Source organism: Mesoplodon mirus (genome assembly GCF_964341445.2).
Source record: "Mesoplodon mirus genome assembly, chromosome: 15".
Classification (NCBI taxonomy): Eukaryota; Metazoa; Chordata; class Mammalia; order Artiodactyla; family Ziphiidae; genus Mesoplodon; species Mesoplodon mirus.
The window spans coordinates 9,790,860-9,804,446 of NC_138991.1; the positions used below are offsets into that span (position 1 = coordinate 9,790,860).

Sequence of the window (13,587 nt, forward strand, 5' to 3'; positions counted from 1 at the left end):
GCCCAAAAGTCACCAGTCTTAATAGTCCAGTGTGTCTCATTCTTAAATTTTGGCATGTCTATACCAGGCTTAAAAACACACAATTTACTTTTTCCATCTCTTATTAAGTTAATAATATATACACTATCTGCAACTTTCTGTTTCTCCTTTAATGCTGGATGTCTTTCCGTGTCCGTATGCATGTATCTACTTCATTCTTTTCGATGGCCAAGTAGGAAATTGGTTCAATAATTTATAGTACATCCATATAGTGAAATACTTCAGCCTTAAAAATCATGTTGTAGAAATTTAATGATGTGAAAATAATTGAAATTATTTTAAGTGCAAGAAAGTAGTCAGTGGAGAGGCAGTGTTGCATTTGGCTAAGAAAGCAAGACTGTCCTGGGTTCTAATCCCAGTTGTTGAGAGAATTAAGTAAAATCATTCAGAGGCACAGTACCTTCCAAAAAATAAGTGTTTAAATTGATGTTGGCCAAGAAGGTTTTTGAACCCCAAAATGTGCACACACACATACAAGATAATTGGAAAAGTATACATCAAAAAATTAGCAGTTGTTCACGGGTGGCAAGTTGACAATGTGCGTTAGTGAGTACAGATTAAGCTGCTGTAGCAAAACAGCCCAGCACCAGCTCACACAAGGTAGGGGTTTATGTCTGTCTCACGTAGCTGTCCAGAGGTAAGCAGGTGGTCTAGGCAGGTAGGCAGCTCTGTCCCCATCATCCAGGGATTTAAGTTCTCTCTATGTATTACAGTACATTAGGTTACGTATCCACCATCCGCAGGTATGCTGTCCTCACCTGCTTGTTCACCCTCATGTCTTGGTAACAGCTGGCAAGACAGGTGGAAAGAGAAAAAGTAAAAGGCAAGCCACTTCCTTTTACGAAAGGGACACATTTACCTTCTCTGCCATTTGATTAATGAGGACTTCATCACAGAATCACCCCTGGCTGCAAGTGAGGCCGAGAAATGTATTCTTTGGCTGGTCAGACGTGAGCTCTACTAAAACTTAGAGATTCTGAGTTTTAGGGTGTGTCTGTTATGAAAAAGAAAAAAGAACTAATGGGTATGAGACAATGTTTCTTATTTTACTTAGCTGTACTTTAAATTATGAGTTGCCTTCTATTTTAAATTGTTAAAGAATTCATCTTCAATGTAGGAAAAATTAGAAAATACTAATAAACAACATAGAAGAAGCAATTCCTCCTCTCCCAAGATGTTAGCTCTTTGCCCGTCATCCGTGTAGTTTTGGGGGGAGTTCTAAATATCCTTGGGTGACTGTGTCTTACGCTTTTCAAAGGCAGTGGGAAATAAGCCTTTTTCCCTTTTCATCTTGTTTCCTGATGCCATCTGTGCACGTTTGAAGGAGACAAACCCCACAAGTGTGAAGTCTGCAGCAAGTGCTTCAGCCGGAAGGATAAGCTGAAGACCCACATGCGGTGCCACACGGGCGTGAAGCCCTATAAGTGCAAGACGTGTGACTACGCTGCCGCGGACAGCAGCAGCCTCAACAAGCACCTGCGGATACATTCCGACGAGCGGCCCTTCAAATGCCAGATCTGCCCCTACGCCAGCCGCAACTCCAGCCAGCTCACCGTACACCTCCGGTCCCACACAGGTACGTCCTTCATGTGGTCCTTACGCTGCGCTCCCAACTGCCTGTTGCCTAAATCACCAGCACCTTCAAGCACTGAGTCACAACCTAAGTAAAGGACTTGGGCATGTTAGTTCATCCCGTGGTTTGCAGTTTTGCTTTTCATCTGCTCAGAAGTTGCTTTCTCTGTAAAATAGGGAAGAACATCAAGGTTATAACTTTATACACATCTTTATGTAGCTTTAGACCCTATTCACTAGTATTTAATTGAGGAGGTGCGCTAAATGAAATATAGATATAAGCAATGCATTTTTAATCGATGTCTGCATAACGTATGGTTAGGCATTTCAGTCTTTTGAAGACTACTCTGATCAGTTCAGCATGGGACAGCTTGATGAAAAAACTCAGCTGAGTAGGTAACTTAACAAATGATGTATGTTTTCCTTTTAGCAAGTGTGTCTCTTAGCTTTTGATACAGTGGTACTGTGTAACCACCACAAAATCTCAGCAGCATATTATAAAAGCATTTATTGCTCACATACTTCAGGTCAGCAGGGAGTTGGCTAGACATTCCATTGATCTTGGCTGGGCTTAATCACATGTGTGGGAAAGGCTGGGTGTCCACTGACCTTGGCTGGGGATCTGCTGGCTGTCTCCTTGCCTTGGCTGGGGCAGTCTGGCTCTGCCCACATGTCTCATAGCCTCCCTCTGGGACCAGTGGGCTACTCCAGGCTTGTCCTTCTCATGACAAGGGCAGACCTCTGCATGGAAGACAAAACAAGTATGCCCCAATGTGTAAGCTCATTTCAAGCCTCTGCTTGCATCCCCTTGGCTAAAGTCAAATGGTTGGGCCTGGTGTCAAGGGGTGGGGCTGAGCTCACCCACAGTGGAAGGTCATCCCAGGGTTACATGGTAAAGGCCATTTTTGTTGTTGTTTTTTTGTTGTTGTTGTTTGCGGTACGCGGGCCTCTCACTGTTGCGGCCTCTCCCGTTGCGGAGTACAGGCTCTGGACGCGCAGGCTCAGCGGCCACGGCTCACGGGCCCAGCCGCTCCACGGCATGTGGGATCTTCCCGGACCGGGGCACGAACCCGTGTCCCCTGCGTCGGCAGGCGGACTCTCAATCACTGTGCCACCAGGGAAGCCCGCAAAGGCCATTTTGCACCAACCTTCATTCACCAGTTCACCCCACCATCATTCTCATCTCTCTGACATGCAGATGCATTCATGGCCTCCCAAGACCCACACAAGTCTAGCCAATCATAGGATCAGGAGCTTGCAGTCTCCATCAGGTATAGATATGGCTTCTCTTGACCTAGAGCCTTCTGCAATAAAAAGACAAGCTGTCTGTCCCCACGCTCCCAGCATGCAGCGGTGAAACGCAGCCAGGATACTTACAATATTCCTGCTGTTCCAAAGGGGAAGAACAGGAGGCGCTTGGCAGTCACTGGTGCACAGATTTCTGAAATCCCTCTGGGCAGATGTTTCTAGGTCCCCCCACTCTGGGAACAGGGAGTGTTTCTTGGTTAGGCGTTGACCCGGCTGCCTGCTTTTTTTTTTTTTTTTTTTTGTGGTACACGGGCCTCCTGCTGCTGTGGCCTCTCCAGCCGGGGAGCACAGGCTCTGGACGCACAGGCCCAGCGGCCATGGCTCACGGGCCCAGCCGCTCCACGGCATGTGGGACCCTCCCGGACCGGGGCACGAACCCGTGTCCCCCGCACCGGCAGGCGGACCCCCAGCCACCGCGCCACCAGGGAAGCCCAAGGCTGCCTGCGTTTTGACTCTGCTCCCTGGAGCAGCCTTTCATCACCTCCCTTAACCGCCTCTGAAAAGGAGTGGAAAACGTGCTTTTGAGAAGCTTTCTCAGCCTGCTTCCTGCCTACCAAAAGTTGGGATCTTTTTAGATTTTAGTTTAGTCTAGACTGACAGCTTTGCTGATAGAGCTATCTTAAAAACGTTGTGAGTTTCCTGTGTATCTGTGTGCCACAAGCCACACCCATAATTCTTTTGGAGACTTGCCTTTCCTCTAAACTCAATTATAGGCACTTTCGGCAAATAACGTTCTGTAGGTTGAAGCCGGTGAGACTTTTAGGAATCCTTGTCCAGCTGAGAGGACTTACTTGGCACCAACTTTATTCTTTTGGAGATTTTGACAAAGAACCTTATGCTTACACCCTTCATTGCTCATTCGTTCTTCCCTCTGCGATCAGTTCCCTGGATATGATCTCTGTCCCCAGGATTTTGTCTTACTTTGAAAATCTTTTGCTGGTTGAAGATGGGAAACTTCATCTAACCCAGCACATCTTTGATTTTCTGTATTCTCGTTAAATTCCATTTTGAAAATGGCCAGTTCTTTTTTGAATTTGTCTCTTTCTTGTGGGACCTTATCGTATGCAGCTTGTAAGACACCTTCACTGTTCTGCTTAGAACTAATGAATCTCTTTGCTCAAGTCCAGAATTCAGTGGGTACATTTTCTATCTTCTAAGTTACGACAGGTGACAGTTTTCCCAAATGCTTGTCATAAAATGTGTGCACTGCCCCTTTTCCAGCCTTTACCTGCACCCTCAAACCCAAAGCTACATATTTTAGTTTTCTGTTACGGCAGTACTCTGTTTCTCGATGCCAGTATGTATATCAGTTATCTGTTGTCACAATAATGCAGTGTAACAAAAAACCCCACAGAACCTCAGTGGATACAACAACGTGCTTTCTCTGTTCATGTTTGGGGATCAGCTGGGTGTCATCTGGGCAACTCTGCTGGTCTTTGCTGGGCTCACTTACAAATCTCAGAATCTGCTGGCTGTGGGCTGGCTGTCCACTGGCCTTGGCTGCAACAATCCAGCTGTGCTCCACGTCTGTCGTCCTCCTCCTGGGATCAGCGGGCTAGGACAGGATTGACCTTCTCCTGGCGATGGATGACAGAGGTACAAGTGAGCAAACCCCGATTCACAAGCCCATTGAAGCCATTACTTGTATCAAGTCTAGTTAACATACCATCAGCCAAATCCAATGATGTGATAGAGCCTATTTTATTAGGGGTCATGGCAAGTCATCCTGCCCCTGTCGGGAGAGCATACATAATTACATACATGGCAGAGGCCATGGCTACAGGGAGCGATAGGAGGTGGGGAGGTCTGGGGACATTAATCTACTACAGCAAGTTAAGACATTGGCATAACTGGCGCCCATCTGACTTTCTTCAGAAATCTCCTCAGCCTAAGTTAGAGGCACTGAAGGATTCATTTAGGGAAGTTGTTCAGAATCATCTTGACTTAGGAGGGTAAACTTAACCATTTCATTTATAATAGCATCTTTAAGTTGGTCTAGAAAAAGTGTATTTTCTAAAAATCTAAATGTATGCCATTTATGCAGTATCTCCATGGAATGTTCATTTCCCTTTTATAAATCTGTGGCACTTGTAAAATTTTACAAATTGTAAAATTAATAGGATTTTGTCTTTACCCTTCCATCACTTTGATCGACTATATTGTCTCGGTAGCAACCTAAACTCAAGAAAGATCTGTCAGCTTAAATATATCAGTTGCTTGTTCACGGAGCAACATTCATTAAGTCCTCACCAGGCACCAGACACTGCGAGGGTCAGGTAGTGGGCAGGAATGAACGGAGTCATTAGCTTTGGGGAGCTTATGGTCCAGTGGCACTGGTACTGACCAGTCTGCCTCATTTAAGAAATAGATCTATGGTGAAAAGGAAAAAGAAGAAGGAAAGAAGATAATGATGATGAAAAGATTTAAACCCTTTGCCTTCACGTCAAAAAGTGTTGTTAAGCTCTGCGACTCAGCTGTGAGATTTGGTTATCTGGTTTTTCTGGATTTGACCTCTGCTAAATTGCTTAAAAAAAAAAAAAAAAAGGCAAACAGATCGTCACTAATTTGGGCAGTGATGTAACTGGAAGACCTAGCAGAACATTCTAGAGCAGTGATTCTTCCTCTGAGTCCATAGACACCTCCACCCAGGGATCCATGAGTAGAATTTAGGAGGACCCTGAACTTGGATGAGGAAAAAAATTACATCTTCATTTTCACTCATCTTACTGAAATGTGATGTGTCCTTCAGTTATGAAAATAGGCATCTAGTCTGATTACAGTGCATGTGAACTTGTCGCCAGCAGAAATCACAGATCTTTTTATAACGTGTTTTTGATAGATCAAAACATCGTTTACACTCTTCTCTATTTAGAAATCGGTGTAGTCACTAGACCCACCGCTAGAGCTTGTTACTTAATGCACACACATTGCCAAATCACAAATTTTAAAAAATTATTTAATAATTTTCAATATAATTAGTTTCTTTTGTATTCCTTTTGATTTTTATTTTAGTTTACTTTGTGCATTTAAACATTACCCCGAGAAAGCGTACATGGGTTTCATTAAACCTCCAGAAAGGGGTCCGTGGCACAAAAAAGGTTGAGAGCAACATTCTAAGGCAGAAGTCAGCAAACTTTTTCTATAAAGAGCCAGGTAGTAAATATACTTAAGGCTTAGCGGGCCATACAGTGTCCATCACAATTTACTCACCTCTGCCAGTTGTAGCATGAAAGCAACCAGAAACAACACACAACAAATGGACACGGCTGTGTTACAATAAAACTTTATTTACAAAAACAGGCTGTGGGCTAGATTTGGCTCACAGTCTGTATAGCTTAGCATTCCTTGTTCTAGAGTTTCACGTGAATGATCTCAGTGGCATTTAGTCCTGCAAAGCATTGTTTAGTTTGGGGCTTCTTCCTTTTCTCGAAGCTTGTTTAATTTGCTCCATCATTAATTGCATTTATTAAACAGCTCATTGTGATGTTATAGGTCTTATACCAAAAAGCCAGAACACAGTCCCACTCTTTTGAGCTTATGGTAAGAAAGCAAACATTGGTCATATGTACAGATAATCACTTAGCATCCAAGAATACCAGCTTTGGCTACATACTCTAAGATGTTAACCAGTATATGACATTCTGGAAAGGGTAGAACTATAGAGACAATTAAAACTATCAGAGATGTCAGGGTGCCGGGAGTGGGGTTAGGGGTGAGTAGGTGTAGCACAGGGCATCTTGAGAGAAGTGGCAGTATCCTGTCTGCTACTGTAATGGTAGATATGGAATAGTATACATTTGTTGAAACCCATAGAAATATACAAAACAAAGAGTAAATCCAAATGTCAACTATGGAGTGTAGTTAATAATAATCTATTAATATTGGTTCATCAGTTGTAACAAATGTACTGCATTAATGCAAAATGTTAATAATAGGGAAACGACGTGCAGGGGAGAGAAGAAGCGAGCATATGGGAAACTCTGTACTTTCTGTATAATCTCCCCAAACCTAAAACTGCTCTAAAAAGTGAAGTCTTTTAATTAAAAAGAAAAAAAAAAAAAAAAAGAATACCCGCTTTGGAATCAGCCTGGGTTGGAATCCAAGCTCTGCCATGTACTACCGAGTGACTGGAAGCAAGTGATAGAGTCGCTCCAGGCCTCAGCCTCCTCACTTGTACAGTAGTGTTGATAATAAGATTGATAATAGTACCCACCTCATGGGAATGTCGGGATCATCAAATGAGACCTTGTGGAATGCCCAGCAGGGCGCCTGCCATCCGGGAAGCCACCGAAGAACCTTAGCTGCTGTTGTTTTGCTTGCTTAAACAATATTGCAATGGGCGGGGTCACCAATTCGCTTGAATTATCAGATGATTGGGACTTGGCATTCACTGAGGAAATACATTTGGAGTATCATGTCCTTTCAGATGTTGCAATTCCGCTTTTCCTGTTCATCTTTCACCGAACATGAATTAAAAAAAAAAAATCAAGCAGCTGGATTTTGTAACTTCACGAGTAAAGAACGCAGCTGGCAATGTGGGATAAATAAGTTGTGCGCAATAAACACGTCTTTATTAATAAAAATCTGCATGAAGTGTAAGCTGGGCGTTTCAATCATTGTAAAAAGAATATTCTGATGAGTGAGCATGGAGCTGACTGATTTGAAAATGTGCCCTTGAATCTGTTACAACATGTAACTCAACCAAAATCAACGGATTATGCAAAATTATGCAACTGTGAATGGTTCCCTAGCAGAGCGAACACAATAACCATAGGAACGATAGCTTGATTGTTTTCAAGGATATACTAAGTGTATTCGCAAATCTTATGTTTTTTACTGGGGACAGTTAAATAGCTTGATTTTCAGTCTCCGTTCTTCTTCTGGGTGTTATAATGGTGGTGGTGGTTTAAGTTTGGGAAAAGGAGAGAAGCCCCCGACCCCTCTTTTTTTTTCTCCCAGGGGCTGCTAGGAGCTGCAGTTAGAAGGTCTCCACCCGCCTGCCTTGGTATAAGCGATTTTCTGGTGTGTGCTTCGGGGGGATCCGCTATGGTTGTTGCCTGCCTGTTCTTATCGAAACTCACCTTGTGTTGACAGGGGACGCCCCCTTCCAGTGCTGGCTCTGTAGCGCCAAGTTCAAAATCAGCTCGGACTTGAAAAGGCACATGCGCGTGCACTCGGGGGAGAAGCCTTTCAAGTGCGAGTTCTGCAATGTCCGCTGCACCATGAAGGGGAACCTCAAGTCGCACATCCGCATCAAGCACAGCGGGAACAACTTCAAGTGTCCGCATTGCGACTTCCTGGGGGACAGCAAGGCCACGCTCCGCAAGCACAGCCGGGTGCACCAGTCCGAGCACCCCGAGAAATGTTCCGAGTGCAGCTACTCCTGTTCCAGCAAGGCCGCCCTGCGCATCCACGAGCGCATCCACTGCACCGACCGCCCCTTCAAGTGCAACTACTGCAGCTTCGACACCAAGCAGCCCAGCAACCTGAGCAAGCACGTGAAGAAGTTCCACGGCGACGTGGTCAAGACCGAGGCCTCGGAGAGGAAAGACACGGGCCGGCAGAGCAGCCGCCAGGTGGCCAAGCTGGACGCCAAGAAAACTTTCCACTGTGATCGGTGCGATGCCTCCTTCATGCGCGAGGACTCGCTCCGCAGCCACAAGCGGCAGCACAGTGAGTATAATGAGAATAAGAGCTCGGATGTGACCGTCCTGCAGTTTCAGATCGACCCCAGCAAGCAGCCCGCCGCGCCCCTCACTGTGGGGCACCTCCAGGTGCCCCTCCAGCCCAGCCAAGTGCCCCAGTTCAGCGAGGGCAGGGTCAAAATCATCGTTGGCCATCAGGTGCCCCAGGCAAACACCATCGTCCAGGCTGCGGCGGCCGCAGTGAACATCGTACAGCCCGCCTTGGTGGCGCAGAACCCAGAGGAACTGCCCGGGAACAGCCGGCTGCAGATCTTACGCCAGGTCAATCTGATCGCCCCTCCTCATTCCTCGGGGTGTCCGAGCGAGGCGGCGGCGATGCCCCAGCCGGCTGTCCTGCTGACCACTCACGACCAGACGGACGGAGGCACTTTGCACCAGACCCTCATCCCCACGGCCCCGGGCGGCTCCCAGGAAGGCTCTGGCAACCAGACTTTCATCACCAGCTCGGGCATTACTTGCACTGACTTCGAAGGCCTGAACGCTCTGATTCAGGAGGGGACCGCTGAAGTGACTGTGGTCAGCGACGGAGGCCAGAACATCGCCGTGGCCACCACGGCTCCGCCCATATTCTCCACCACCTCTCAGCAAGAATTACCCAAGCAGACTTACTCCATCATCCAAGGAGGCGCCCACCCAGCTTTGCTCTGTCCGGCGGATTCCATACCAGACTAGTGCTTATAAAACAAAAGAAAGGGGGGAAAAGGAGTGACCAAAAGAGAAGGCAGAAATGGAATTCTGTAAGAGGTTTGCCCTTAATGTTTTTAAGGATTGTTGTGAAAACACCCCGCCCCCATAATAAATTGTAATTTTATACTGCTTACTGAAATTTTTTTATGCTGCGATAATTGTGAGACCTCTGAATCGCGGTGTTCTAAGTGCTGTAGAATCTTAAATACTACCAAGAGGATCCCGATTACGGGTTGGAATGAAATGAATTGAGTAGTGAATACATTTGTTTGCTTCCAACTTGATTTGCCAACTCTAATAAAGGTTTTTTCCATCTCATTAAATTTGTGTAGTAGATGGTGCTTCTCAGCCTCTCTTAAGTCCCCATTCTGAAATACCCCCAATGTTTGGGGTAATAGTGTTTTAGTACATGGATACAAATCTATCGGCATGAAGGACCATTTTCTACATAATGTTACATGGATTTTTGATCCAAAAAAAAAAAAGTTTAGCGTAAATGAGGGAAAAAAAGGAATGGTTTCCTAATAAATTGATACATCATTAAAACGTAACAAGTGTTAGTGATTCTTTAGAGTCACAGTATGATTTGGGTTATTGGGGTTTGAATTATATAATTAAAGAGAACTTGAAGAAGCAAAGCTTCTTAGTCCTCTCTCATAAATAGTATATAAATGCCTTACCTTCTTCACAGTCAAATATGTGTGGTGCCTAAAGTGACCCAACTATCATTTTTATTTTGAAACTTCAGAGTGACAAACCTGACGTTTCTGTTTAGATGCTAATATAATTAACCTTTAGGTTAGGTTAATTATAATATTAACCTTTAGGACAGTTTTCTAGGATGGCATTGTTTTAGACAGTAATATACGTGCAGTCCCAGGGATCAGATGAGAGGGATTGGAAAAGCACCTAGGTCCAAAGCATGGGCTGTATTGAGGAGAGGGAAATTTCAAATTTCAGTCTGTTTTGAATTGAAATGCTGTGTGATCAGTAGGTGGCGCCAGACAGCGATCTCAAGTTACCCGTGCTTGGCTCCAAAGACCTGAATTTGGGTCTTCATCTCTGATTTCCAGCTTCTAGAATTATCTTCAACTCAGGGTGGGCTCTTAAATAAACACTGCATAAGTGAAACATGCTGTCACAGCATGAGCAAGGATTGGTGAGGAGGGGAGGTTACTCTTGTGAGAAAAGCATATTTAAAATGTGAGAACACTTTAGATACATTTTTACCAGGGTAATCAACATTTTAATTTTATTCCCTAACACACAAACTTATTAAAATTCTCATGCATATCAATTCACTTTTACATAAAGATATTATTCCCTTCCCTTTTTTTTTGTAATAACAAACTAAGGAAATATGGAAAATGGTGATGCTGAAAACCTTGAGAATTGCCTTTTGGAAATAGAAAGTCAGCATCCCTTAGGATACACATACAGGGACTTCCCCAGTGGTCCAGTGGTTAAGATGCGGTGCTCCCAATGCAGGGGATGCGGGTTCCATCCCTGGTTGGGGAACTAAGATCCCACATTGCTGCGCAGCGTGGCCAAGAAAAGAAAGAAAACACATACATACATATATATCCTCAAGCTGGGCTTTGTCTTCTTTCTTTTTATTTTTGATCCTTCTTCTTTGCCAGAAATTATTTTCATATCAGCAGTGATGATAATGCATCATAACTATGGTTTGGTAAGAAATCAAAAAAGCTTGCAGCTTACTCTGTTAGTATTTTAGTAATTTTATCACTTTAGAATTATTGCTTGCAGTTCTTTAGGAAACTATTCAGCCATTGGATTTTACCTGGGAAACTTCTATTGTCATGAACCTGTGTTCTACATCTTTTTTCCCAGTGTGCCCCTAGTTTCAACTTTTAAATGATTTTTTTCCTGATTATAAATGTAATGTGTATTCAAGATACAAAATATGGGAAACACGTTATAGATCTTCCTCGACGTACGAACGGGTTATGTCCTGATAAACCCATTGTAAACTGAAAATATCGTTAAGTTGAAAATGCATTTAAAACAGCTAACCTACCAAGCATCATAGCTTAGCCTCACCTACCTTAAATGTGCTCAGAACATTTACATTAGCCAACAGTTGGGCAAAATCAGCCTATTTTAGAAGAGAATATTGAATAGGTCATGTAATTTAATGAATACGGAAAGTGAAAAACACAGATTGGAGGGGTACAGAATGGTTGTAAGTGTATCAGTTGTTCACCTTTGTGATCCCATGGCCGACTTACTGCCACTGCTCAGCATCGGGAGAAAGAATCAGACCACATAGTGCTAGCCCAGGAAAAGATCAAAATTCAAAGTATGATTCTATTGAATGTGTATTGCTTTTGTACCATCGTAAAGTCAAAAAATTGTTAAGTTGAGCCATTGTAAGTTGGGGGCCATCTGTATGTATATTATTAAGAAAAATTTAAAAGTCACTAATAATTTTACTATCCAGATGTAAAAATTGTGACCATTTTAATGGACTTCCTTCTAATCTTTTTTTTCTATGGTTGTGTATGTTTTCTATTTTTTAAATTTATTTATTTATTTATGGCTTCATCAGGTCTTAGTTGCGGCATGTGGGATCTTTCATTGTGCTGCGGGCTCTTTGTTGTGGCGCGTGGGCTTCCTTCTAGTTGTGGCATGCAGGCTTCTCTCTAGTTGGGGCGTGCAGGTTTTCTCTCTCTAGTTGTGGCACACGGGCTCTGTCGTTTGTGGCACGCGGGCTCTCTCATTGAGGCGTGCGAGCCCAGTAGTCGTGGCACGCGGGCTCAGTTACCCCACGGCGTGTGGGATCTTAGTTCTCCCACCAGGGATTGAACCTGCGTCCCCTGCATTGGAAGGCGAATTCTTTACCACTGGACCACCAGGGGAGTCCCGTATGTATCTTTTCTACTCCAGTTACAGAGTTGGGGTTGAATTGAGCATACTATTTTCTTTTTATATACTATATTTCTCTTTATATCATTATATCTCCACGGAAGTTCTGCCCTCCATATATACATATAATGCACATACACACACATGCATATTTGGATTTTTTAACAAACTACAACAGCAAAACTTGTTCCTTGTGATAAACTATATAGAGAATTGTACAAAAACCAATCCAATAATCTCCAGCCTATTCTCACCCCACCCAAGGTAAGTAAGAGACCCAAGGTCTCTGTGTTCATACCAACTTAAAAGATAACCTAGAAAAGGCTTTCCCTTATTTTTATAGTAATTGTATCACACTATGTACATTTCTCTCTACCTTGGTCTTATTATTCCGTTTATTAACAGTACTGTGTGTCAGTACAGCTATGCCTAACTTTTTTTTTAAGCAAATGGTAGACTATGACTTACCATGTTATAAGCACCATGCTTTATTCACCCATCTCCATATTCATGGGTATTTTGGTTGTTTGGGGGTTTGTTTGCCATTACAAACTGCCACAGTAAACATCCTACATAGTTCATCTTATTTAGTTGTGCTTTCTTTTCTTTCTGTAGGTTAGAGTCCCCAGAGTGAGTTTCAATGAGTTTCTGTAGTTTGTACTTGCATAGATTCAGATGATTTTTTCAAAACGATAGTCTCGGTGATCGTCTCGGTGGTGGTGGTGGTGCGGGCTCCAGCTATCACGAATCTTGTTATCAATCTTTTGAAGTTTTGTAGGTCTGATGTGTGAAAATGGTAATCTGGTCTTTGTGCATTTCCTGAGCTGGTGTTTTGATCTGCATCTCTGTGACATCTCTGCATAGACTTGTTGATTATCTGCATTTTTCTTATCTATGAACTTTAAACTCATACTCTTATTTTCTCCTTGGGTTGCTGGGCACCTGGGGATGTGAACCCCATGTCTGTCAAATGGTGCTGAGTTTTCTCCCCTCCTATCCTTTGTCTTTTGACTTTCCTCATGGTGCTATTTCCATATAAAAATAATCATTTTGTATGCAGTCAGATTCTTCTAGTGCTCTATTTGTGGCTCCTGTAGTTTCTAAGAAAGTCCTCCCTTCCCTTGAGATTTTTTTCTTTAATATTTTCATTATTTGTTTTCAGTTTCTGCAGACAGAATTCATATTTATGTGTGTATGATATAGGAGTTTAGCTGCCCAATTATACCAGGACCATGTGTTAAACAAAATGTTATTTTCCTTGGAACTGAAAACTTAATTTCACCTTTAGATGAAGTTCCCAAATATACTTGGCTCTATCTCTAGAATCTCTGTTTTGTCTCACTGATCTTTATATCTTCTCTGGGTTGCCAACATTACATATTTGATTATA

General features: G+C 43.4%; 1 protein-coding gene across 4 annotated transcripts in view; it reads left to right on the forward strand.

The window, feature by feature from the left end:
* Nucleotides 1–13,587, forward strand: part of ZFP64 (ZFP64 zinc finger protein) — a 69,964-nt gene that overhangs the window by 19,993 nt on the left and 36,384 nt on the right. For 2 of the 4 annotated variants that reach the window (XM_082600582.1, XM_082600583.1), the window contains exons 5-6: nucleotides 1,364–1,615; nucleotides 8,014–9,822. In XM_082600582.1, the coding sequence (XP_082456708.1) occupies nucleotides 1,364–1,615; nucleotides 8,014–9,296 (1,535 nt within the window). In that variant the 3' untranslated portion in view covers nucleotides 9,297–9,822. Of the gene's footprint in view, nucleotides 1–1,363; nucleotides 1,616–8,013; nucleotides 9,824–13,587 lie in introns of those variants that run through there. The other 2 variants (XM_082600584.1, XM_082600585.1) reach the window with 2 other exon arrangements.